A 26512-nucleotide genomic window follows, 5' to 3' on the forward strand; every position below is an offset into this window, starting at 1 on the left:
TTAATATTTAGTTTTGCCTTTTAAAGAATGCTAAGAATAGATGTGTTCTGCTGATTAGGTGATGCCTTGTTCCAATGTTGTCCCTGTTGTTCCTTCCTGTGTTCAGGAGAGCATGGAGAAAAGCAGTCTGGAGCACCATGAGCAGATAGAGAAGCTGCAGAAGGAACATTCTCTCCAGCTGGAGGTAAACTCATTTGTTTTCCTTCTTCCCAGACAGACATGGTAGAGTGCTGTACACAGCAACACACTCTGACACTTTCATCTTGGCCCAGGGGAATACTGACTGGTATTGTGTATGGGCTCCCGAGTGGCACAGTGGTCTAAGGCACTACATCTCATTGCTAGAGGTGTCACTACGGACCCCCTGGTTCTATTCCAGGCTGTATCACAATCCGGCCGTGATTGGGAGTCCCATAGGGCGGCGCACAATTGACCCAGTGTCGTCCGGGTTTGGCCGGGGTAGGCCGTTATTGTAAATAAGAATTTGTTCTTAACTGACTTGCCTATTTAAATAAAGGGTCAACATAAAAAAAAATATATATATATATATATTGTATGTAGGCTTTGTTCACTGCAGCATGCCCTGTGAGATGAAGGCAGGACTGAAATTGCTATTCTCATCGCCTGAGTACCTGATGTTTATTTAACTGTACATCTTCAGCAATTAAGTGTCATCTATTTTTAACTCTCGTTATTCAGCATATGGTGGCACTTAGGTTGCTAATAGGGTTGATAGGTTTGATGATCTGATTGTGTTTGTGGTCTGGTGTGTGTTTTTGGTGACATACCCCCAAATTGAACCCCCACTGTTTCAATAAAAATCCTGTTAGTACACTATATATACAAAAGTATGTGGACACCCCTTCAAATTAGTGGATTCAGCTATTTCAGCCACACCCGTTGCTGACAGGTGTATTAAATCGAGCACACAGCCATGCAATCTCCATAGACAAACATTGGCAGTAGAATGGCTTTACTGAAGAGCTTAGTGACTTTCAATGTGGCACCGTCATAGGATGCAATCTTTCCAACAAGTCAGTTCGTCAAATTTCTGCCCTGCTAGAGCTGCCCCGGTCAACTGTAAGTGCTGTTATGGTGAAGTGGAAACATCTAGGAGCAACAAAGGCTCAGCAGCGAAGTGGTAGGCCACACAAACTCACAGAACAGGACTGCCGAGTACTGTGAAGCACACAGCGCGTAAAAATTGTCTGTCCTCGGTTGCAACACTCACTAACGAGTTCCAAACTGCCTCAGGAAACAATGTCAGCACAACAACTGTTCGTCGGGAGCTACATGAAATGGGTTTCCATGGCCGAGCAGCCTCACACAAGCCTAAGTTCACCTGGCGCAATGCCAAGCGTTGGCTGGAGTGGTGTAAAGCTCGCCGCCATTGGACTCTGGAGCAGTGGAAACACCGTTCTCTGGAGTGATGAATCACGCTTCACCATCTGGCAGTCCGACGGATGAATCTGGGTTTGGCGGGTGCCAGGAGAACACTACCTGCCCCAATGCATAGTGCCAACTGTAAAGTTTGGTGGAGGACGAATAATGGTCTGGGGCTGTTTTTCATGGTTCGGGCTAGGCTCCTTAGTTCCTTAGCTACAGCATATAATGATATTCTAGATGATTCTGCGCTTCCAACTTTGTGGCAACAGTTTGGGGAAGGCCCTTTCCTGTTTCAGCCTGACAATGCCCCTGTGCACAAAGGGAGTTCCATACAGAAATGGTTTGTCGAGATCGGTATGGAAGAACTGGCCTGCACAGAACCCTGACCTCAACCACACCGAACACCTTTGGGATTAATTGGAACGCCGACTGCGAACCAGGCCTAATTGCCCAACATCAATGCCTGACCTCACTAATGCTCTTGTGGCTGAATGGAAGCAAGTTCCCGCAGCAATGTTCCAACATTTAGTGGAAAGCCTTCCCAGAAGAGTGGAGGCTGTTATAGCAGCAAAGGGGGACCAACTCCATATTAATGGCCATGATTTTGGAATGAGACGTTTGACGAGCAGGTGTCCACATACTTTTGGTCATGTACTGTATCATGAAGTTAATTTCAAAAGGAACTGTTAAACATGGTCCAGCTGTTTATGTTAATCTTGTAATTACTGTAAGTGATTCCATTAGCATGGTGTGAATGGAACCCTAATTATGTTGAAACTGATTAAAATTGTGTTTTCCCTTAAACCCAGCAGATTCTAAGATTGTATATGGGAAAATAACAGAACTGAATACATATTCTGTGTTTCTCATTCAGGGAAAGGCATCTGATATAGATAGTGTGAAGCTGCAGTTGACGGAGGTAGAGAAAGAGAGGGATGTGCACAATGAAACCATTGGAAAACTGAAGCAGGTGAACTAACCCCCTTGTAATTAGCATAAACTACTATTAAACCCCCCCATAAATGTACACATTCCAGTATAAGCAGTATAATGAGCCTGTGTGGTCATCTAATGATTCTCATTAGAACCTCCATGATGTACTCTCCCTGTCGGTGTGGTATACAGGAGATTAAAGACACAGTGGATGGCCAGAGGATCCTGGAGAAGAAAGGTAGTTCAGCAGTAAGTGGAACACTTTGTCTTACCACTAACAGCTGAGCTGAGGGAAACTGATGAGTCAGACCCCTTCCATTTACTATGGAGAGGAAATGGAATGCTTACTTACAGGTGGCAGGCAGTGCACGCCGCTGCACCCACTCTGCTCTTTAGAAGTGGAATCGGGGCAGCCTTTTCAATATGCCAGTTTGACCCCTTGTAACCAATTATTCGATGCCTGCCTTGATGATAAGAATCTGCTTCTGCAGATAATTGCAAGCATATGGGCTAGCCTGAGGCGTAGGGGTCGCGAGGGCTTTGTAGCTCCTTTTTCCAGCCACCCTCTATCTAAATTGTTTTCTGGGTAGGATGGGTCATCTTATTTGATTGTTTTCTTTATCTTAATCTGATGCCTGTCTAAGATTACCCTTGCTTCTCCCTGAGTCACAGACTGTTGTCTCTGTATTGAAAACCACCCGTATACTGCAGTGTTTTTCAAAGGAAGTAGTGTACTCCTCTCATGGGCTTTGTAACATTGTTTGTAGCTGAAAGACTTGAAGAGGCAACTACAGCTGGAGAGGAAGAGAGCTGATAAACTACAGGAGCGGCTACAGGAGATCCTCACCAACACCAAGACCAGGACAGGTGAGAGGACATAGGAAAGCCAGGTTGACCTCCACACATTTCATGTAGTCAGGCAAACGTCTATATACTAGTACATGTTATATATTGGCGTATGAGGGAGGGAGATGGCTGACTGTGCTTGAAAGACATCCTCTCATGCACTGAACCATGATGTAACGTCTGTTAGCCTACATCATCAAAGACATGAAACATTGAGCACAGGTAAGAGAATATGCAGAACACATATAACTAAGAGAGCAGATGAAAACTGCCATGTCACAGTGTGGTTTGTTACAAATTAGCTGAAACAGACTTCTACACATCACAGACAGGAAATAATGAGGTAAAGAGGTGCTTTGTACACCAACATCATACATTGAAGAAGTGAAATATGTTTAGTAATGGCTTGGGACCAATGGCGTGATTGTTCGTTAGCTTCTTGAGACAATTATGTTTTAGTACTGGGCAAACACACAATAGGGTCCGAAATTATTGACACCCTTGATAAAGATGAGCAATGACTATAAAACAAATAATTCTAATACCGAGCTATATTTTATGCACAAAAACAAATGGGTGACTCAAGCTTGTGACTCTACAAACTTGATGGATGCATTTGCAGTTTGTTTAGTGCGGCAGGTAGCTTAGCGGTTAAGAGCATTGGGGCAGTAACCGAAAGGTTGCTGATTTCCAATCCCGGAGCTGACTAAGTGAAAAATCTGTCGTTGAGCAAGGCAGGCAACTGTAATTGCTCTTGTAAGTCACTTTGGATAAGTAGGTCTGCTAAAAACCCTAAAATGTTTCAGATTTTGTGATATATATATATATACACAGCTCAAAAAAATTAAGGGAACACTTAAACAACACAATGTAACTCCAAGTAATTCACACTTCTGTGAAATCAAACTGTCCACTTAGGAAGCAACACTGATTGACAATAAATGTCACATGCTGTTGTGCAAATGGAATAGACAACAGGTGGAAATTATAGGCAATTAGCAAGACACCCCCAATAAAGGAGTGGTTCTGCAGGTGGTGACCACAGACCACTTCTCAGTTCCTATGCTTCCTGGCTGATGTTTTGGTCACTTTTGAATGCTGGCGGTGCTTTCACTCTAGTGGTAGCATGAGACGGAGTCTACAACCCACACAAGTGGCTCAGGTAGTGCAGCTCATCCAGGATGGCACATCAATGCGAGCTGTGGCAAGAATGTTTGCTGTGTCTGTCAGCGTAGTGTCCAGAGCATGGAGGCGCTACCAGGAGACAGGCCAGTACATCAGGAGATGTGCAGGAGGCCGTAGGAGGGCAACAACCCAGCAGCAGGACCGCTACCTCCGCCTTTGTGCAAGGAGGAGCAGGAGGAGCACTGCCAGAGCCCTGCAAAATGACCTCCAGCAGGCCACAAATGTGCATGTGTCTGCTCAAACGGTCAGAAACAGACTCCATGAGGGTGGTATGAGGGCCCGACGTCCACAGGTGGGGGTTGTGCTTACAGCCCAACACTCGTGCAGGACGTTTGGCATTTGCCAGAGAACACCAAGATTGGCAAATTCGCCACTGGCGCCCTGTGCTCTTTTACAGATGAAAGCAGGTTCACACTGAGCACATGTGACAGACGTGACAGAGTCTGGAGACGCCGTGGAGAACGTTCTGCTGCCTGCAACATCCTCCAGCATGACCGGTTTGGCGGTGGGTTAGTCATGGTGTGGGGTGGCATTTCTTTTGGGGGCCGCACAGCCCTCCATGTGCTCGCCAGAGGTAGCCTGACTGCCATTAGGTACCGAGATGAGATCCTCAGACCCCTTGTGAGACCATATGCTGGTGCGGTTGGCCCTGGGTTCCTCCTAATGCAAGACAATGCTAGACCTCATGTGGCTGGAGTGTGTCAGCAGTTCCTGCAAGAGGAAGGCATTGATGCTATGGACTGGCCCGCCCGTTCCCCAGACCTGAATCCAATTGAGCACATCTGGGACATCATGTCTCGCTCCATCCACCAACGCCACGTTGCACCACAGACTGTCCAGGAGTTGGCGGATGCTTTAGTCCAGGTCTGGGAGGAGATCCCTCAGGAGACCATCTGCCACCTCATCAGGAGCATGCCCAGGCGTTGTAGGGAGGTCATACATGCACGTGGAGGCCACACACTACTGAGCCTCATTTTGACTTGTTTTAAGGACATTACATCAAAGTTGGATCAGCCTGTAGTGTGGTTTTCCACTTCAATTTTGAGGGTGACTCCAAATCCAGACCTCCATGGGTTGATAAATTTGATTTCCATTGATCATTTTTGTGTGATTTTGTTGTCAGCACATTCAACTATGTAAAGAAAAAAGTATTTAATAAGATTATTTCATTCATTCAGATCTAGGATGTGTTATTTTAGTGTTCCCTTAATTTTTTTGAGCAGTATATATATATATATATATATATATATTAAACATAAATACATAAAAAATATGGTAAATAATGTATTGTGTCATTTTAGTCACAAGCTTGATGTAGTCGTTGCATGCTAGGAATATGGGAACAAATACTAAACTTTTAACTACTTTATTTATAAGAATCTGTAGGGGTGTCTAATTTTGACCCCTACTTTTTTTGAGAGAAAAAAAAGTATTATTGTTAAACAAAATCTCTTTCTCTGAGCAATTGTATTAGTATAATATAATTTCCATGTGTTTTTTGCATACATTATAGCTCAGTATTTGAATTATTTATTTTATACAGTCATTATTGCTCATCTTTATCAAGGGTGTCAATAATTTCAGACCCCACTGTATATGAATGAACAGCTCATTGTTGAACCAATTAAATGTGATATCAAAATGGAGAGCATGGTTCATTTACTAAGCTAGTGAGGTTTAAATATTTACTTGTTTATCCCACACCCTACCCATTACCATGATGGCATCACATAGTCTGGCTAACACCAAACTCCAAGTCTTCCTGACACAGCTCTCATTCGCTGTGTGCTTGGCTAGGCACCACATGCTTCTGTCCTCAATTTAGCTCTTTACTTTACAAATCAAATTAACATGTGGCACCCAAAGATTATCACAGAAGAATTACCCTCTTACTGCCGTACCTGGATGTTTCTCAGTAATGTGTATGGCATCTTAAAAACATTTACTCCTGTGGGGACCCCCACCCCATACACACCATCAACAAAATGCAGACCTCTTTAATATTTTATGGTGCCCCCCCCCTCTTAAAATGTGCCACAGAACAATGCATACTCTTATTTCCTGCCTGTAGGTTGTTGGTGATGCTAGGGCAATCCTCTTTTGGGCCATGTATAATTTACTAGGTGTCCTTAAATGTTTAATGGTTGCTCTACAGAAAGTAGAGAATCAGACATTTTAAAGTAGGGAACTTTATCTTTGTCCAGTGTCCAGAAGGGAAGTTAGTGCACATCAGCGGCAGCCTTACAGGTAGATACCTATATCCCTGCCAAGACAGGAAGTTCTTCCTACATTAGCCTTTAGGTTTCTATGGGGAATCAGTGCCTATGGACTGAGGTTTCCCTCTTTGCACAATACAATCGCTCCTAACTTAATTACAGTGTTTGTTTCCCTATCAAAAACATATAATGGATGTTGTTAGTTGACAGTGTTCTGTAGTTATTGTTGGGATGATTGTAATGCAGCTTTTGGAAAAACTGCCAGACTTAAGAGGGTTGAGGTGGTGTGCCCTTGCTTTGATATGGCCTGAAAGGGAATATTGTCCACTTCAAGAAAATGCCAAAAGGTGTTTGATGACGTTAGAACAGTAACTACTTTTTTCCCACTTAGAATCATTACTTCTGCTGTAATTCCTTAGCAAGACTGCTCGATTGAGTGTGTGTTTCCAGGCCTGGAGGAGCTGGTGTTGTCAGAGATCAGCTCTCCTAATCGTACGCAGCAGAGGGGAGATAGCAGCAGTGTCTCCTCCTTCAGCTATGGGGAGATCATGAAGGAGGGCGCCTCTGCACAGAGCACCAACAAGGTACACTACACCAGTCAGCACAGAGCACCAACAAGGTACACTACACCAGTCAGCACAGACACCAACAAGGTACACTACACCAGTCAGCACAGACACCAACAAGGTACACTACACCAGTCAGCACAGACACCAACAAGGTTAGACAACACAGAGCACCAACAAGGTACACTACACCGCACAGAGCACCAACAAAGTACACTAAACTACACGAGTCAGCACAGAGCACCAACAAGATACAGTGAGGGGAAAAAAGTATTTGATCCCCTTTTAGCCAACTGACAAAGAAATGATCAGTCTATAATTTTAATGGTAGGCTTATTTGAACAGTGAGAGACAGAATAACAACAAAACAATCCAGAAAAACTAATTTCAAAAATGTTATAAATTGATTTGCATTTTAATGTGGGAAATAAGTATTTGACTTCTCTGCAAAACATGACTTAGTACTTGGTGGCAAAACCCTTGTTGGCAATCACAGAGGTCAGACGTTTCTTGTAGTTGGCCACCAGGTTTGCACACATCTCAGGAGGGATTTTGTTCAACTCCTCTTTGCAGATCTTCTCCAAGTCATTAAGGTTTCGAGGCTGACGTTTGGCAACTCGAACCTTCAGCTCCCTCCACAGATTTTCTATGGGATTAAGGTCTGGAGACTGGCTAGGCCACTCCAGGACCTTAATGTGCTTCTTCTTGAGCCACTCCTTTGTTGCCTTGGCCGTGTGTTTTGGGTCATTGTCATGCTGGAATACCCATCCACGACCCATTTTCAATGCCCTAGCTGAGGGAAGGAGGTTCTCACCCAAGATTTGACGGTACATGGCCCCGTCCATCGTCTCTTTGATGCAGTGAAGTTGTCCTGTCCCCTTAGCATAAAAACACCCCCAAAGCATAATGTTTCCACCTCCATGTTTGACGGTGGGGATGGTGTTCTTGGGGTCATAGGCAGCATTCCTCCTCCTCCAAACACATTGAGTTGATGCCAAAGAGCTCAATTTTGGTCTCATCTGACCACAACACTTTCACCCAGTTCTCCTCTGAATAATTCAGATGTTCATTGGCAAACTTCAGATGGGAATGTATATTTGCTTTCTTGAGCAGGGGGACCTTGCGGGCGCTGCAGGATTTCAGTCCTTCACGGCGTAGTGTATTACCAATTGTTTTCTTGGTGACTATGGTCCCAGCTGCCATGAGATAATTGACAAGATCCTACCGTGTAGTTCTGGGCTGATTTCTCACCGTTCTCATAATCATTGCAACTCCACGAGGTGAGATCTTGCATGGAGCCCCAGGCCGAGGGAGATTGACAGGTCTTTTGTGTTTCTTCCATTTGCGAATAATCGCACCAACTGTGGTCACCTTCTCACCAAGCTGCTTGGCGATGGTCTTGTAGCCCATTCCAGCCTTGTGTAGGTCTACAATCTTGTCCCTGACATCCTTGGAGAGCTCTTTGGTATTGGCCATGGTGGAGAGTTTGGAATCTGATTGATTGCTTCTGTGGACAGGTGTCTTTTATAAAGGTAACAAGCTGAGATTAGGAGCACTCCCTTTAAGAGTGTGCTCCTAATCTCAGCTCGTTACCTGTATAAAAGACACCTGGGAGCCAGAAATCTTTCTGATTGAGAGGGGGTCAAATGCTTATTTCCCTCATTAAAATGCAAATCAATTTATAACATTGTTGACATGCGTTTTTCTGGATTTTGTTGTTGTTATTCTGTCTCTTACTGTTCAAATAAACCTACCATTAAAATTATAGACTGATCATTTCTTTGTCAGTGGGCAAATGTACAAAATCAGCAGGGGATCAAATACTTTTTTCCCTCACTGTAGTAGTTGTACTGTGATACTTCTGGCATTGTTGAAAAGCTCAGATTTTCCTCTTTTCAGGGAAATTGCTGTTATTTACCCCCCAACGGTTATGATGGGGAGATCATCTGAGCTATAAATTGTTTAGCCTATATTATTAATTTTGGCTAAAAAGGATGAAATGACTCAAATGTATTTTAAGACTAAAACTGGCCAAAGCACATACAATGTTTGTAAAAGCAATGGCATGCAGTGTTGACAAGATAGATGTTGGAGAGTAGAGATAATCAGAATCTGGATGTTGAATATACATTTTGTAGTCAATAGAACAGCATAATCCACATAAAATAAACATAAATCATTTGATGTAAGGAACCACAAAGAGAACCAATGAGGTCATCTGCATAAAAACATCACCTCTTGCATTGCGTTTGTAACTGCCAAGAGTACAAACTGTACATTCTGAGGCAGAGATGAGAGGCTGAACTTTCACCAACCACAGTTATGACAGGCAGCTCAACAGGGAGTTCACATGCGTTTCACTTTTATGTGCTGCTGTTAATAGCCTATAAATAGCGTGGATACTATTATTATAACCCTTTGAATAAACACGTGTCCTGAATGTTTCTCTTTGCAAGGGAAGTGGATTGTTGAGGACAAGGAGCGGGAAAGACTGAGAACTCTCTAAAGAATTCAATTTAAAACATAATAATGTATTCCAGTTCTGTACTGAACAGACCTCCTGCCTAGGTTGTATACAGTGCAGATATTGTACAGATAAGCCTGTACAATTAGAGCTGTCAAGCTTAGAGCCAGTGATGCAGAGATAATGAATTCTATTACACAGAATGCACAAAATAGCTTCTCTCTCTGTCTGACTCTGTCTCTGAGTGAATGTTATGTAGGGAACAGAAGTTTAACAGTTGTCTGGTTCTCTGTGTCCCAAGTCCGCCAGCGGCAGCCCCCAGTCCCAGCGGCCTGCTGACCTGTCTGATGATGAGGTTGGGGAACTCTTCCTGAGGCTGGCTGAGGTGCAGCAAGAGAAGTGGATGTTGGAGGAGAAGGTAGAGTCATGCTATTCATACTTACAATACAACTGTATTGTCCATGTTACTAGCGAACGATGGAAATGTGTCTTCTACTCCATTCTACAACGTTTTCAATTTGGTTATCATTTACTATAAACTGTATAATATCTTCTAACTATACTATACATGGGGCGGCAGATAGCCGTTCTGCACTTGAGCAAGGCAGTTAACCCCCAACAGCAACTGCTCCCCCAGCTTAATCGACGTTGGGTTAAATGAGGAAGACGCATTTCGGTTGAATGCATTCAGTTGTGCAACTGACTAGGTTTTCCCTTTCCTTTCCCACTCCCCTAGCATATTTATTTGCACAGTGAAGCTACAATTTTTACATTTGTCTCTACTCCAGCATTTTGGATTTGAGAACACGTTTCATATGAGGCGACAGTACAGAATGTCACCTTTTTTATTTGAGAGTATTTTCATATCTGTTTTACCGTTTAGAAAAAGTATCTACTCCCCACCATTTTTATTTTTAAGTATTCTTTCCTCCATTTAAATATTTGGACAAATTCACTTATAGTTTAGTATTTGGTCCCATATTTCTAGCAAGCAATGACTACATCAAGCTTGTGACTACAAACTTGTTGGATGCAGTTTGTTTTGGTTGTGTTTCAGATTATTTTGTGCCCAATAGGAACTGAATGGTGAATAATGTATTGTCTTTAGGTGTATCTAATGTGTGTGTCTAATGTACTGCAGGTTAAACACCTGGAGGTCAGCTGCTCCTCCATGGCTGATGACATCTGTAAGAAGAGTGCCATCATCGAGACCTATGTCATGGACAGCAGGATAGGTAACCTTTTGTCTCCTTGCCTTGTTGAACTGGTTTTCCCCTCTTTAGATGTGATACTTGTTTGTCACTAGACTCCTTTTTTCACTGACAGGAATATGTATGCCTGCATTGTAATTTGTCTATTGAACTGTTATGTACAGTATAAAGCCATCTAAGGTTTACTTGAAAATGTGATTATTCCGTCTGCTGAAATGTAGCCCAACTAGGGAGTTCAGAGTTATTTCGCTGTTCGTGCAATTTATTTTAATTGTGAGTGTAAGGTTGACTGTTGAACCAAAAACGGAGAGCGCTCAAAGATGAGTTGACTGTCTATTATTCCAGTACATCTTGTTTCATGTCTTGAGGGTAAAACTATACTGAACAAAAATATAAACACAACATGTGATGTGTTGGTCCCATGTTTCATGAGCTGAAATAAAAGATCCCAGAAATTTTCGTTATGCACAAAAAGCTTATTTCTCTCAAGATCTGTGCACATATTTGTTTACATCCCTGTTAGTGAGCATTTTATATTTTTCTCAAGATATGCCACACCTGTCAGGTGGATGGATTATCAAGAAGCTGAGTAAACAGCATGATCATTACACAGGTGCTGGGGACAATAAAAGGCCACTCTAAAATGTAGTTTTGTCACACAACACAATGTCACAGATGTCTCAAGTTTTGAGGGAGCATGTAATTGGCATGCTGACTGCAGAAATGTCCACCAGAGCTGTTGCCAGAATTTAATGTAAATTTTCCTACCATATGCCACTTCCAAAATCGTTTTTTTAGAATTTGGCAGTACGTCCTCACAACCGCAGACCACGTGTAACCACGCCAGCCCAGGACCTCCACATCCGGCTTCTTCACCTGCGGGATCGTCTGAGGGGGGTGGGCTGCTGAGGAGTATTTCTGTCTGTAATAAAGCCCTTTTGTGGGGAAAAACTAATTCTGATTGGCTGGGCCTGGCTCCCCAGTGGGTGGGCCTATGCCCTCCCAGGCCAACCCATGGCTGCGCCCCTGCCCAGTCATGTGATATCCATAGGTTAGGCCCTAATGAATTTATTTCAATTGACTGATTTCTTTATATAAACTGTAACTCAGCAAAATCTGTTGCGTTTATATTTTTTGTTCAGTATAGAAACAGTATTTTACAGAAAAGAACCCATGCTAACAGCTTGCATAAATAGACACTGTCCCACTCCTTCACAGTAGATAATTTTATTCAATTCTATTATTACATTTGAACCTGTCTTGCTTTTATAATCCACTTGTAAATATTTCACCGGTCCTATTTATAATAATTCTATTTTAAGTTTGCCACTATTGGAGCACTCAGATACACTTGAAACAGCACTTTGTTCAATCTAATAACTCCATGATTTGAGCTGTGGGCTCTGCTTAACATTTTATGAGTTTCTCTTTAAAGATCGGGGTGGTTTGGCTGGCTGTGTTTTTAAGATTACTCTGCACCCTGTTCTGCTGCTCTCCTCAACCAGATTAGCAGATAATGTCCCCTTCACATTATCCTGCTTCTATGCTAATTCATGAGGCATGCCAGCTGTGGTGTTAAGACACAAGAACGTTTCAGAAACTCAAATCAAAATAGCAGATATTACAGATCCAAAATGTCAACTATAGCGACATTTCACGTTAAACCGATGTAGATGGGCTATGAAATGTTCCGTAAGCTTTGGAATGGAGACTGACACAGTTTCAGTACTTGGACTTGTCTGAAGTGCTCAGACTTGGGTCTCTGTCTGACTGCCTTCCTCGTGTGCATGCAGGCACTCAAGCTCAATGATATCATCAGGTTTTCGTGATAGGGCCGTACTGCACTGCACTCAGAGGGCACCCTCAAGTGTATGCATTTAGGAAAGCACTAGTAAAGAATATTTGAAGTAGTTCACTCTCAAATAAAACACTTGTTAACCCTCATATGTCGTATTGGTCCTCTCCGGTAGGCTACGTTAAAGTGAATGTTTTCATCATTAGCGTTTTCTTTGTAGATGTTCTAAAACGCTACAGTGTTTAAAGCTTATAACACATTGTGACATTTATGCTTAACTTTTAGCTCAAATCTTGAAGTATTCAAATACATTTTTTAATTTGTCTAATGCATCCTTTCCGTGCCTCCTCCTCTATAACCCAGTTAAATGAATCTGAGAGAAATGGGGAATTGGTTGTTTTGGAACTGGTGCGCTGTCGGTATGCATGAGGCCGCTGCATCTTTCATATTCCTTAAAAGTAAGCTAATCCACCGGCAATGGGGAGGGATGTTCTGTGACTTCAGCAATACTGCAGTAGTCTAGTGCTTAAAAACTCCATAAAAAGAAAGGCTCAATCACAGCAGATAAAAGTTTGTCTTAAAGCAACTTGTCTTTCAATAGTGATTTTATTTGTTTGCATAAACGAAAGACGTTGCAAAAATAAATTTGAATGCCTTGAATGTGAACAGGCTTAGAGCATAGCAAATTTTTCATTGGAGATAATGCAATGAAGTAGTGTAAAAACATGCCTATCGATGTTAACTTCGATTAGGCCTACTATAGAGGTTCTATGGTCCGTAGTGCTGTATTTCTGTCTCTGCGCTGAGTGGAGGTCCAGTGGACCTAATAAAGAAGTCATCTTCCAAAGGACCTCAACTCTTTCCACAGTGCTTGGCACACACTTCTTAACACAGGCTATGTCCTAATACCCGTATTTGCGTTCTAAATAGTAGGGTATGCGAAAATATAGTTTTATAGTATGACATGTAGTATGCTTTAAATGCCAGGATGTCATTCTCATTTCGGCTTTTCATCTAGTAAAATGTGCTGCACATGGCTACACTGAAGATAATAGTCTTTCCAGACCCACGTGTGTTTGACAACAGCTGATATTCAAAGAAGGGGACAGGCTGTACCAAAAATGAACGAATGGCGGAATAAGGCATTGTCAGTATGAATGAGCCTAGTATGTCGTTATTAGTAAGTAGTAGGCAAGATAGATTTTTGGACTAGTGTTGCATGGTTTACTGAAACTTCTGTACTTTTTTTAAATGTTACTTTTGGGATTTCTGTCAAATGTGTCTCGCGTTGTCTACTGATTTGAGAGAGGATCAAATCTATCAGCACAGCCGATGTCCCTTATAGCGCGAGCTCATCGTGCCTGCTCCGTGACTGCACTTACTCATTGCTAGCTCTAGCCTGTTCTGAGGAACCACTGCACTTACTGGGAGTCTGGGCTGTATCACCGCTTATGCTGAACAGAAGTTAACACACTTGAATAATGCAACACGGCATGTAGAAATGTTGAAACTGTTAATTACTGTTCGCAATGTACATTACAGGCTAGAACACTTTACAGTGCAAGAAGATACCGGTAGCATCCAGCTTTGTAGGCTAACTTTCCTTGCTAGCTTACTGCTGAAGCTGATATCAATGTATTTACCCTAGTACCTTATTTGTGATATAATGCAAAATATTGCTGATTTCAAAGCTGATTGTGACCAAAAACGGTATTAATTCACTTCGTCTCCACCGCCTCACGTCTCCCCCAGTCAAGATCATCTTTACTCGAACCACAGAGGCGCAACATTAAATCAACTTTTATTGGTCACATATTTCGCAGATGTTATTGCGGGTGTAGCGAAATGCTTGTGTTCCTAGCAGTAGAATAGAATACAGTATATACATATGACATGAGTAAAGCAGTATGTAAACATTATTAAAGTGACTAGTGAGTAACCGGGTGGTAGCCAGCTAGTGATGGCTATTTAACAGTCTGATGGCCTTGAGATAGAAGCTGTTTTTCAGTCTCTCGGTCCCAGCTTTGATGCACCTGTACTGACTGGGGTGAACAGGCCGTTGCTCGGGTGGTTGATTTCCTTGGTGATCTTTTTGGGCTTTCTGTGACATCAGGTGCTGTAGGTGTCCTGGAGGGCAGGCAGTGTGCCCCTGGTGATGCGTTGGGCAGACCGCACCACCCTCTGGAGAGTCCTGCGGTTGCGGGCGGTGCAGTTGCTGTACCAGGCGGTGATACAGCCTGACAGGATGCTCTCAATTGTGCATCTGTAAAGGTTTGTGGGTCTTGGGGGCCAAACCGAATTTCTTCAGCCTCCTGTTGCGCTGCCTTCACCACACGGTCTGTGTGGGTGGACCATGTCACATTGTCAGTGATGTGTACGCCGAGGAACTTGAAGCTTTTCACCTTCACTAGACACATTGTGGATAGGGGTGTGCTCCCTCTTCTGTTTCCTGAAGCCCACAATCAGCTCCTTCGTTTTGTTGACGTTGAGGGAGAGGTTATTTTCCTGGCACCACTCAGCCAGGGCCCTCACCTCCTCCCTGTAGACTGTCTCGTCATTGTTGGTAATCAGGCCTACTACTGTTGTCGTCTGCAAACTTGATGATTGAGTTGGAGGCGTGCGTGGCCACGCCGTCTTGGGTGAACAGAGAGTACGGGGGGGACTGAACACACACCCTTGTTGGGCCCCTATGTTGAGGATCAGCGAAGTGGATGTGTTGTTTCCTACCTTCACCACCTAGGGGTGGCCCGTCAGGACGTCCAGGACCCAGTTGCACAGGGCGAGGTTCAGACCCAGGTCCCCGAGCTTAATGATGAGCTTGGAGGGTACTATGGTGTTGAAGGCTGAGCTATAGTCAATGAACAGCATTCTTACATAGGTATTCCTCTTGTCCAGATGGGATAGGGCAATGCGATGGCAATTGCATCGTCTGTGGATCTATTGGGGCGGTAAGCAAATTGAAGTGGGTCTAGGGTATCATGTAAGGTAGAGGTGACATCGCAAGTCTTCCAGGAACGCTTTCGAAACCGACCAGGCCGGGGTTTGGGCTTTGAGAAGTGATTATAATTTTTTCCTTGGTTGTTAATTTCCGCGAAATCTAAAGGCACAACCTAGATTCGAGCCAATGTCTTAAGTAGTTGAACATGTTATTACTTCAACCTCGTGAAAGTGAGAAAATACTTTATATCGTCAAACAACTTTATATCGATTGAGTGCCTTTTAACGGTCTGCACATTCACAGTTCGGCGAGAGACAACCGTTAGACCCGATATGTTTCTGCGCGTGAGCTTAGCTAGCCAATGTCGACATGACATCTCTTCCAAGAGTGCTCAGGATTTCTATTGGAGAAGCAGTTTCTGCCTATCTTCAAACTGCACCGTCTTTGCTCGAACTGTGTGTGTTAATGACGTCATGGGTCTTAGAGACAGCGTGCACTTTTATTTTACATTTACATTTTAGTAATTTAGCAGACGCTCTTATCCAGAGCGACTTACAGTTAGTGAGTGCATACATAATTTTTTTTTCATACTGGCCCCCCGTGGGAAACGAACCCACAACCCTGGCGTTGCAAACGCCATGCTCTACCAACATCCCTGCCGGCCATTCCCTCCCCTACCCTGGACGACGCTGGGCCAATTGTGCGCCGCCCCATGGGTCTCCTGGTCACGGCCGGCTACGACAGAGCCTGGATTCGAACCAGGATCTCTAGTGGCACAGCTAGCACTGCAATGCAGTGCCTTAGACCACTGCGCCACTCGGGATAATAAGAGATTTCTCCTTCTATGCAAATGCTGATCAGTACAATAAAACAAGTCTAAAATGGAAGGGAAACAGATTTGTTTTTCATCTGTAACCCCATGAAATCAGCCAAAACAAGCTTACTAACTCGATGCATGCACACACTCCTATTGAAAATGCATTCACCTGTATTGTGAATAGGCATAGGCTACATCTTGAGTTACCCAGTTTATCAATAGAGATGTACCATTCAAATATATGATTACCATGATGTTGTTATGTAGTTAGTTTTTTTTAACCAGTCAAATTGATTGTATAATTGATTCATTAATGCATACATTCAAGAATGTCAGGTAGGATCCTTAGTACCTCCTGTGCCCTGTAACAACCTTGGTTTAGAACAACGAGATGATGGTAATTACTGTATTTCACACAGTCATCCCCATTTAGAGGAAGTTGGTTAGACTTCTTATCCCCCGCTTATAAGAGAAGAGAGAAGACCATGATGTAGCTTTCCCTTCCACCGCTGTCTGTGTGCTCTCCTCCTGTTTTAATTTAATGACTGACTGATTTAACATTTAATGCCAGGCTAGATTCCATTACGGCCAGCATCTTCTAATTGTAAATATTGTGCTATAAAAGCTGAAGGTCTCCTGGTGTCTGGGCTTGTCAGACTGCGTATACAGCGGGGTGAAGAAAAACATTTCTTTAGCAGATATTTTTAAAGGGAAAATAGGTGTGATATGTGAGAGCTAGCATAACTTTTAGTTTTTTTTGTGGGGGCAGGGTTTCTAGCTTAAGATATTGCTACTGGCTAGTTGCATGTTTTCATTTAGCTAGAGTGATGGCAGTATTTTAGACTTCAAATTCTGCATTGTGTAAATATTTTACATGGTTGCTAGTGAACATGACTTGATATATTTTGAGGCTCTTTATGAGTGTGTTTTGAGGGTGTTTTATGTCACACTTATTAAAAACACTTTCTAGTGTTGCTAGATGATAACATGTTCCCGTCTGGCAAAGGACCGCACATAAAAGCTGACACTCAAAACCGGATGTTAATGGCGAAGGGGAATAAAGATGGAGGAATTCAGATATGACATCTTCGTTTTAGCACTATCGACAGACTTTTTAAACTACGGCGCGTGACATGGTTCAATGTGCCAGTAAATCAGCGCAATCGTTTTTTCCTAATTGCCGTCGTTTTGGAGCTAGAATTGAGATCATGTACAGTGAGGGGAAAAAAGTATTTGATCCCCTGCTGATTTTGTACGTTTGCCCACTGACAAAGACATGATCAGTCTATAATTTTAATGGTAGGTTTATTTGAACAGTGAGAGACAGAATAACAACAAAAAAATCCAGAAAAACGCATGTAAACATTTTTATAAATTGATTTGCATTTTAATGAGGGAAATAAGTATTTGACCCCTCTGCAAAACATGACTTAGTACTTGGTGGCAAAACCCTTGTTGGCAATCACAGAGGTCAGACGTTTCTTGTAGTTGGCCACCAGGTTTGCACACATCTCAGGAGGGATTTTGTCCCACTCCTCTTTGCAGATCTTCTCCAAGTCATTAAGGTTTCGAGGCTGACGTTTGGCAACTTGAACCTTCAGCTCCCTCCACAGATTTTCTATGGAATTAAGGTCTGGAGACTGGCTAGGCCACTCCAGGACCTTAATGTGCTTCTTCTTGAGCCACTCCTTTGTTGCCTTGGCCGTGTGTTTTGGGTCATTGTCGTGCTGGAATACCCATCCACGACCCATTTTCAATGCCCTGGCTGAAGGAAGGAGGTTCTCACCCAAGATTTGACGGTACATGGCCCTGTCCATTGTTCCTTTGATGTGGTGAAGTTGTCCTGTCCCCTTAGCAGAAACCCCCCCCCCCCAAAGGACAATGTTTCCACCTCCATGTTTGACGGTGGGGGGATGGTGTTCTTGGAGTCATAGGCAGCATTCCTCCTCCTCCAAACACGGTGAGTTGAGTTGATGCCAAAGAGCTCCATTTTGGTCTCATCTGACCACAACACTTTCACCCAGTTCTCCTCTGAATCATTCAGATGTTCATTGGCAAACTTCAGACAGGCATGTATATGTGCTTTCTTGAGCAGGGGGACCTTGCGGGCGCTGCAGGATTTCAGTCTTTCACGGCGTAGTGTGTTACCAATTGTTTTCTTGGTGACTATGGTCCTAGCTGCCTTGAGATCATTGACAAGATCCTCCCGTTTAGTTCTGGACTGATTCCTCACCATTCTCATGATCATTGCAACTCCACGAGGTGAGATCTTGCATGGAACCCCAGGCCGAGAGAGATTGACAGTTCTTTTGTGTTTCTTCCATTTGCGAATAATCGCACCAACTGTTGTTACCTTCTCACCAAGCTGCTTGGCGATGGTCTTGTAGCCCATTCCAGCCTTGTGTAGGTCTACAATCTTGTCCCTGACATCCTTGGAGAGCTCTTTGGTCTTGGCCATGGTGGAGAGTTTGGAATCTGATTGATTGATTGCTTCTGTGGACAGGTGTCTTTTTTATACAGGTAACAAGCTGAGATTAGGAGCACTCCCTTTAAGAGTGTGCTCCTAATCTCAGCTCGTTACCTGTATAAAAGACACCTGGGAGCCAGAAATCTTTCTGATTGAGAGGGGGTCAAATACAGTGGGGAAAAAAAGTATTTAGTCAGCCACCAATTGTGCAAGTTCTCCCACTTAAAAAGATGAGAGAGGCCTGTAATTTTCATCATAGGTACATGTCAACTATGACAGACAAATTGAGAGAAAAAAAATCCAGAAAATCACACTGTAGGAATTTTAATGAATTTATTTGCAAATTATGGTGGAAAATAAGTATTTGGTCACCTACAAACAAGCAAGATTTCTGGCTCTCACAGACCTGTAACTTCTTCTTTAAGAGGCTCCTCTGTCCTCCACTCGTTACCTGTATTAATGGCACCTGCTTGAACTTGTTATCAGTATAAAAGACACCTGTCCACAACCTCAAACAGTCACACTCCAAACTCCACTATGGCCAAGACCAAAGAGCTGTCAAAGGACACCAGAAACAAAATTGTAGACCTGCACCAGGCTGGGAAGACTGAATCTGCAATAGGTAAGCAGCTTGGTTTGAAGAAATCAACTGTGGGAGCAATTATTAGGAAATGGAAGACATACAAGACCACTGATAATCTCCCTCGATCTGGGGCTCCACGCAAGATCTCACCCCGTGGGGTCAAAATGATCACAAGAACGGTGAGCAAAAATCCCAGAACCACACGGGGGACCTAGTGAATGACCTGCAGAGAGCTGGGACCAAAGTAACAAAGCCTACCATCAGTAACACACTACGCCGCCAGGGACTCAAATCCTGCAGTGCCAGACGTGTCCCCCTGCTTAAGCCAGTACATGTCCAGGCCCGTCCTGAAGTTTGCTAGAGTGCATTTGGATGATCCAGAAGAGGATTGGGAGAATGTCATATGGTCAGATGAAACCAAAATATAACTTTTTGGTAAAAACTCAACTCGTCGTGTTTGGAGGACAAAGAATGCTGAGTTGCATCCAAAGAACACCATACCTACTGTGAAGCATGGGGGTGGAAACATCATGCTTTGGGGCTGTTTTTCTGCAAAGGGACCAGGACGACTGATCCATGTAAAGGAAAGAATGAATGGGGCCATGTATCGTGAGATTTTGAGTGAAAACCTCCTTCCATCAGCAAGGGCATTGAAGATGAAACGTGGCTGGGTCTTTCAGCATGACAATGATCCCAAACACACCGCCCGGGCAACGAAGGAGTGGCTTCGTAAGAAGCATTTCAAGGTCCTGGAGTGGCCTAGCCAGTCTCCAGATCTCAACCCCATAGAAAATCTTTGGAGGGAGTTGAAAGTCTGTGTTGCCCAGCGACAGCCCCAAAACATTACTGCTCTAGAGGAGATCTGCATGGAGGAATGGGCCAAAATACCAGCAACAGTGTGTGAAAACCTTGTGAAGACTTACAGAAAACGTTTGACCTGTGTCATTGCCAACAAAGGGTATATAACAAAGTATTGAGAAACTTTTGTTATTGACCAAATACTTATTTTCCACCATAATTTGCAAATAAATTCGTTAAAAATCCTACAATGTGATTTTCTGGATTTTTTTTTCTCATTTTGTCTGTCATAGTTGACGTGTACCTATGATGAAAATTACAGGCCTCATCTTTTTAAGTGGGAGAACTTGCACAATTGGTGGCTGACTAAATACTTTTTTCCCCACTGTACTTATTTCCCTCATTAAAATGCAAATCAATTTATAAAATTTTTGACATGCGTTTTTCTTATTCGGTTTCTCACTGTTCAAATAAACCTACCATTAAAATTATAGACTGATAATTTCTTTGTCAGTGGGCAAACGTACAAAAACGTATTTCCCTCACTGTATACTGTGCTAATGCCGATTTAAAAAAATAAATAAAAATAAAAAAATAATCATTTTGCCAAGATAATCCATCCACCTGACAGGTGTGGCACATCAAGCTGATCTAAACAGCATGATCATTACCCAGGTACACCTTGTGCTGGGGACAATAAAAGGCCATAAGAAAAATGTGCAGTTTTGTATCAACACAATTCCACAGATGTCTCAAGTTTACAGGGAGTGTGCAATTGGAAAGCAGACTGCAGGAATGTCCACCTGAGCTGTTGCCAGAGAATTTAATGTTCATTTCTCTACCATAAGCCGTCTCCAACGTCGTTTTAGAGAATTTGGCAGTACGTCCAACCGGCCTCACAACAGCAGACCAATATCCAGCAACTTCTCACAGCCGTTGAAGAGGAGTGGGACAACATTCCACAGGCCACAATCAACAGCCTGCGAAGGAGATGTGTCGTGCTGTGTAAGGCAAATGGAGGTCACACCAGATACAGACTGGCTTTCTGATCCATGCCCCTACCTTTTTTTTTTTTTAAAGGTGTCTGTGACCAACAGATGCATATCTCTATTCCCAGTCATGTGAAATCCATAGATTAGGGCCTAATGAATTTATTTAAATTGACTGATTTCCTTATATGAACTGTAACTAAAATACTGCGAACTTAGCAAACGAGGCATTTGTGGTAAGTACATGGGGGGCCGCCATCTTTATGCACCTTCGCCATTGCATCACTATAGTGATCTACCATATCTTACAATGGCCATACTTACAGCCAGACATACTGTGTAATGTTAGTGTAGCTATTTCTTGGTGGAACAACAGGAGACCGGGTGGGACAGCAGTGGCAAACATCTTTGGTAAATAACCTTGCCCTTCCATAAAAGCATCAGAGAGATCCGCAGAGAAGGCTGTATAGGCCATGGAAAAATGAAGAGGGGCCTCCAGAACGCAGGCAGTAGGGGCCCTGGTGCTAGATGAGAGCTGACATTAGCAGGATTTAAATGATTCAGGGTGCAGACATGCCTGAGTGAACCCAGCACATCTTCAATAATGCAGCAGCCGACTGAGACCTCTGCTCAGCCCTGCTGGTGAGACGGGAGGCGCACACAGTAATGGTACAGTGCCTGCCAGGCTGCCTACCTGGTCAACACTGCTTACTTCTATCTGTCTGCTCTGCTGCACCTTGCATCAGAACATAGTCCTATCAGCAACTAAATGACACTACGTCATGTTCTTGTAGCTAATTGTAATGGAACCACTCGTGCTGCTGTAAACTGGTCGTGTACATAGTGACAGTTCTTTGATTAATCTTTTTGAAATGGTTCCAACCTGCTTTCCTCAGCGATTTTGTTACTGGTCTGAGAGATTCCACAGCTTATAAAAGTAGTTGATGGATAATGATTCCCAAACTCTCCATACGTTACCAGCATGTTGATAAGCCATCTATGAATCAGTTCATTGGGTTTCTGTGGAGGAGCACACTGGCACTCTGAAGTAATAGAGAAATGAAGTAGAACAATCAGTTGGTGAAATGGAGGAGGTGTCTTGACGTGTTGTGTAAGACTGCATTCTGGTGATGGAGAGTGTACTAGGGATTGTGGGAGTTGGTTAATCGAGCAGTCAGGTACAATGCTGCAGTCGTGTGGAGTCGGACAGGGAGTTTATATGTAGACGAGCTTCCTCTCCTGGCTAAGTGCTCTTCCCTGCTGGAGAAGTCGGCTGGGGTAAGTTTCCTACTGCTGCAGTCTGTAACCCCCGCCTCTCGCCTAGTATTGTACACCGCTGCTGGCACTGTGACGTAGCCCCTAACCTTTTCATCCAACACTGTTTGTTCTGCATGGAGAACCCTAGGAACTCCACAACCTTCTAGAATGTTAGGATGAGTCCATTTATAAAGCAGCCTACAGGTTGAAGTTGTATTGCTTGTAATTAATAACAATGGGTATTTCATCAACTTGAAATTACTTGATGGTTATTCTTAGTTTTTTACCAAACCCTTCTATTTTCTGAACCTTTTAATGGAAAACTTGTGTCTTGGGATTGCTCCTCACATAAAGTAGTTTATAATGTTGAAGTTGTTTTAAGTGAGCATTGTAACTCCCTTGCAAAGGAACGATTCATCACTGGGAATGACACCTGTAATATAGCCTCGTCCATTACAAGAAATTACACGTACACTTTGAGCAGGCAGGGCTACATTTCTATTGGTGATCTAGCCTGTATTCTTCCTGGCAGTGTTTCCACTTAGCACACTGTGATCCTGTGGGAGTTGAGAGCAGACAGGGTTGTAGTGACTATATGGCGGCAGGCAGGGCTACAGTTGTAGTAGCTCTGTGGTGGCAGCCAGCCACGGCTCGCTGTGTTGCTTCAGCATTTCAATAGCAGCAGGACCACTTAGACTAGGAAAGTTACTGTTCAGCCATGTTGGCATATCAGTGCACTTCTGCAGCACTCTGCTCTTAGGGGGAAAAAAGACCTGGAAGGTTTCCATGATTTCAAGAGGAGAAAAGCAATTGTCACCTATTAGGGAGGCTTTTGTGGTTTATAAATGTCGTTAGAATGATTCCCATACCAGGGCAAAGTAGAATAACTGTTTGACTACGTTTTAGTAATTTAGCAGACGCTCTTAACCCGAGAACGACTTACAGGAGCAATGCTCAAGGGCACAGACAGATTTTTCACCTAGTCGTCTCCTTTCGGTTACTGGCCCAACCCTCTTAACTGCTAGGCTACCTGCCACCCCTGACTAGAGGTATCATTGGTTAAAGGGAGTTGAGAATGTCTGTCTTCCATCTGTGATCTCAGCCTGGCTTTCAGCATCAACGAGCCAGTGTTGCAGATGTCAGTTTGGGTTATGTCAGTCTGCTCTGAGTCAACGGAGTCTCCCCTCACTGCACTCAGCGCTAGTCCCAGAAGAAGAGATGGGTTTGGAGAACAAGTACATCTAGGCTATATTCATGTATAGCTTCAGAGGTTTATTTATATTTTCTTTAATTTGTCAATTAAGTTCATTTCTTAGAGGAATCACATGAATATAAGGGTGACCTTTTAAAGTCAAGACCGTAGCATTTCTGTACTGTGTTATAGCAATGAAAGAAAGGCTGTCTAATTGTGTTGTCTGGTGAGTGAAATGCCAAGCATTGCATGGAACAATAAGAGCAAGGCAAGCCCACCAAAGGTTGGAACTAATGTCTCCATTAACAATGTGTTGTCGCTTACTCTGCCGAGTTTGCAGCTTTTTCTTGATAAGACCGCTATTCCTTTATCAGCAACGGTACTAAAACACAATATTGATTTGTCACGGGTAACACGGTAAACTAAATTAAAGACACATTTCCAAAGTGTCCCGTATGAATTGGGCGCCCGTACACAAGCCGCACAGACACAGAGATTCAGAGAAAGTTAGCCTAACATCTGCTCAATATGGGCTTGATGTTTTAGGTGTCAGAATGTGAAAGGTGATCTTGATTGGCTGTGCATGCCCCACAGAAAGTGTACACTGAGAGTGTCCTTTACAACGTTGGCAGCCGAGGCAGTTCAGACAATCACTGCTCTTGTCCTGTGGAAAACCCCTCTTAATAGGGCGTCCTCAGCAGGGACCTGACTATTCATGGCCAGAGGAGCAGTGTGCACCCTTCAAGAGGTGGCCCTTGTGTCTACAAGGAGCTGACAATGTCACCAACTCCCCCAATAGAAAATATGTTCTCAATCAATCATACCATAAGCTTGTCCAGTTGCAATATCACGTCAATGACTGCTGCCATGGTCTTTTGGTAAAGCCAACTGCGTTTAGGGTTGCAGTTGATCAACTCATGTTTAATTAAATAACACATTTTCACTCCTTTAACTTAAACTTCCAGAAGCTTTGGTAATAGAAACACTTTGTTTGAACCTGCAATGCTTTAGAAATACGTATGTCCTAGTTATAATAAACCTTAAAATGTTATGAGTGCTTTAAGTCTTGAACTGCACTATGGGTACGCTAGAAGACTTGTTATCGAGGCAGGAGTGAGATCCTCAAGTGATTGATGTAGGCTAATGGATGATACTGCTGCATTTAAAGAATTGATCATGAACATGTACAATATTGTAACCAGTGTAATTGAGCTTGCAGACCACCCGAGAGGTGGGACAAGTACTGCATTGAGCAGAGAAGCGTAGCACTGCCACCACCTTTGTTTTAACCGGTATGGTCTGGCATCAGAGTCTTGGATACGTCAGAACTCAACACAGACACAGTACCTTCAAAAAAAACATTTTTCCACATTTGATGTTACAGCCTGAATAAAAAACAGATTACATTGAGATGTTTGGTCACTGACCTACACACTATGTACCCCATAATGCCAAAGTGGAATTATGTATTATTTTTTACAAATTAATAAAAAATGAAAAGCTGAAATGTTGAGTCAATAAGTATTCAACCCCTTTGTTATGACAAGCCTAAATAAGTTCAGGAGTAACATTTCCCTAATAAGTCACATAAGTCACTCTGTGTGCAATAAGTGTTTAACATGATTTTTGAATGACTACCTCATCTCTGTACCCCACACATACATTTATCTGTAAGGCCCCTCAGTCGAGCAGTCCCTCATTGCAAACACAGATTCAACCACAAAGACAAAGGAGGTTTTCCAATGCCTTGCAAAGAAGGACACCTATTGGTAGATGGGTAAAAAAAGAAAGCAGACATTGAATATCCTTTTGAGCATGGTGAAGTTATTAATTACGCTTTGGATGGTGTATCAATACACCCAGTCACTACAAAGATACAGGCTTCCTTCCTAACTCAGTTGCTGGAGAGGAAGGAAACTGCTCAGGGATTTTGCCATGAGGCCAATGGTGACTTTAAAACTGTTAGTTTATTAGCTGTGATGGGAGAACTGAGGATGGATCAACATTGTAGTTAATCCACAATACTAACCTAGTTGACATGGTGAAAAGGAAGCCTGTACAGAATAAAAATATTCCAACGCATGCATCCTGTTTGCAACAAGGCACTAAAGTAATACTGCAAAAGAATGTGGTAAAGCAATTAACTTTTTGTCCTGAATAGAAAGTGTTATGTTTGGAGCAAATCCAATACAACACATTACAGATTACCACCCTCCATATTTTCAACCATAGGGGTGGTTGCATCATGTTATGGGTATGCTTGTAATTGTTATGGACTGGGGAGTTTCAGGATAAAAAGAAACGGAATGGAGCTAAGCACAGGCAAGATCCTAGAGGAAACCTGGTTCAGTCTGCTTTCCACCAGACAGGAGATTAATTCACCTTTCAGCAGGACAATAAGCTAAAACACAAGGCCAAATTTACACTGGAGTTGCTTACCAAGAAGACAGTGAATGTTTACATTTACATTTACATTTAAGTCATTTAGCAGACGCTCTTATCCAGAGCGACTTACAGTTAGTGCATACATTATTTTTTTATTATATATACATTATTTTTTTTATACCCTCCGTGGGAATCGAACCCACAACCCTGGCGTTGCAAACACCATGCTCTACAAACTGAGCTACATCCCCTGCCGGCCATTCCCTCCCCTACCCTAGACGACGCTGGGCCAATTGTGCGCCGCCCCATGGGTCTCCCGGTCGCGGCCGGCTACGACAGAGCCTGGATGTTCCTGAGTGACCGTGTTAGTTTGGACTTAAATCGGCTTAAATCTATGGCAAGACTTAAATGGTTGTCTAGCAATGATCAACAACCAATTTAACAGAGCATGAATAGTTAAAAGAATAGTGGGGAAATATTGCAC

General features: G+C 43.1%; 1 protein-coding gene across 3 annotated transcripts in view; it reads left to right on the top strand.

Annotated features, from left to right (window-relative positions):
* The window catches only part of LOC121538363 (GRIP1-associated protein 1), a 55070-nt gene that overhangs the window by 22098 nt on the left and 6460 nt on the right, over positions 1-26512 (top strand). For all 3 annotated transcript variants that reach the window (XR_005995193.1, XM_041846292.1, XM_041846293.1), the window contains 7 exons: positions 107-184; positions 2261-2356; positions 2512-2568; positions 3087-3186; positions 7017-7150; positions 9898-10014; positions 10738-10831. Coding sequence is in view for 2 of the 3 variants with exons in the window: in XM_041846292.1 (XP_041702226.1) it covers positions 107-184; positions 2261-2356; positions 2512-2568; positions 3087-3186; positions 7017-7150; positions 9898-10014; positions 10738-10831 (676 nt within the window). In the remaining variant the exon portion in view is untranslated. The remainder of the gene's footprint in view (positions 1-106; positions 185-2260; positions 2357-2511; positions 2569-3086; positions 3187-7016; positions 7151-9897; positions 10015-10737; positions 10832-26512) is intronic.

The sequence above is a fragment of the Coregonus clupeaformis genome, chromosome 24 (genome assembly GCF_020615455.1).
Source record: "Coregonus clupeaformis isolate EN_2021a chromosome 24, ASM2061545v1, whole genome shotgun sequence".
NCBI classification, from domain to species: Eukaryota; Metazoa; Chordata; class Actinopteri; order Salmoniformes; family Salmonidae; genus Coregonus; species Coregonus clupeaformis.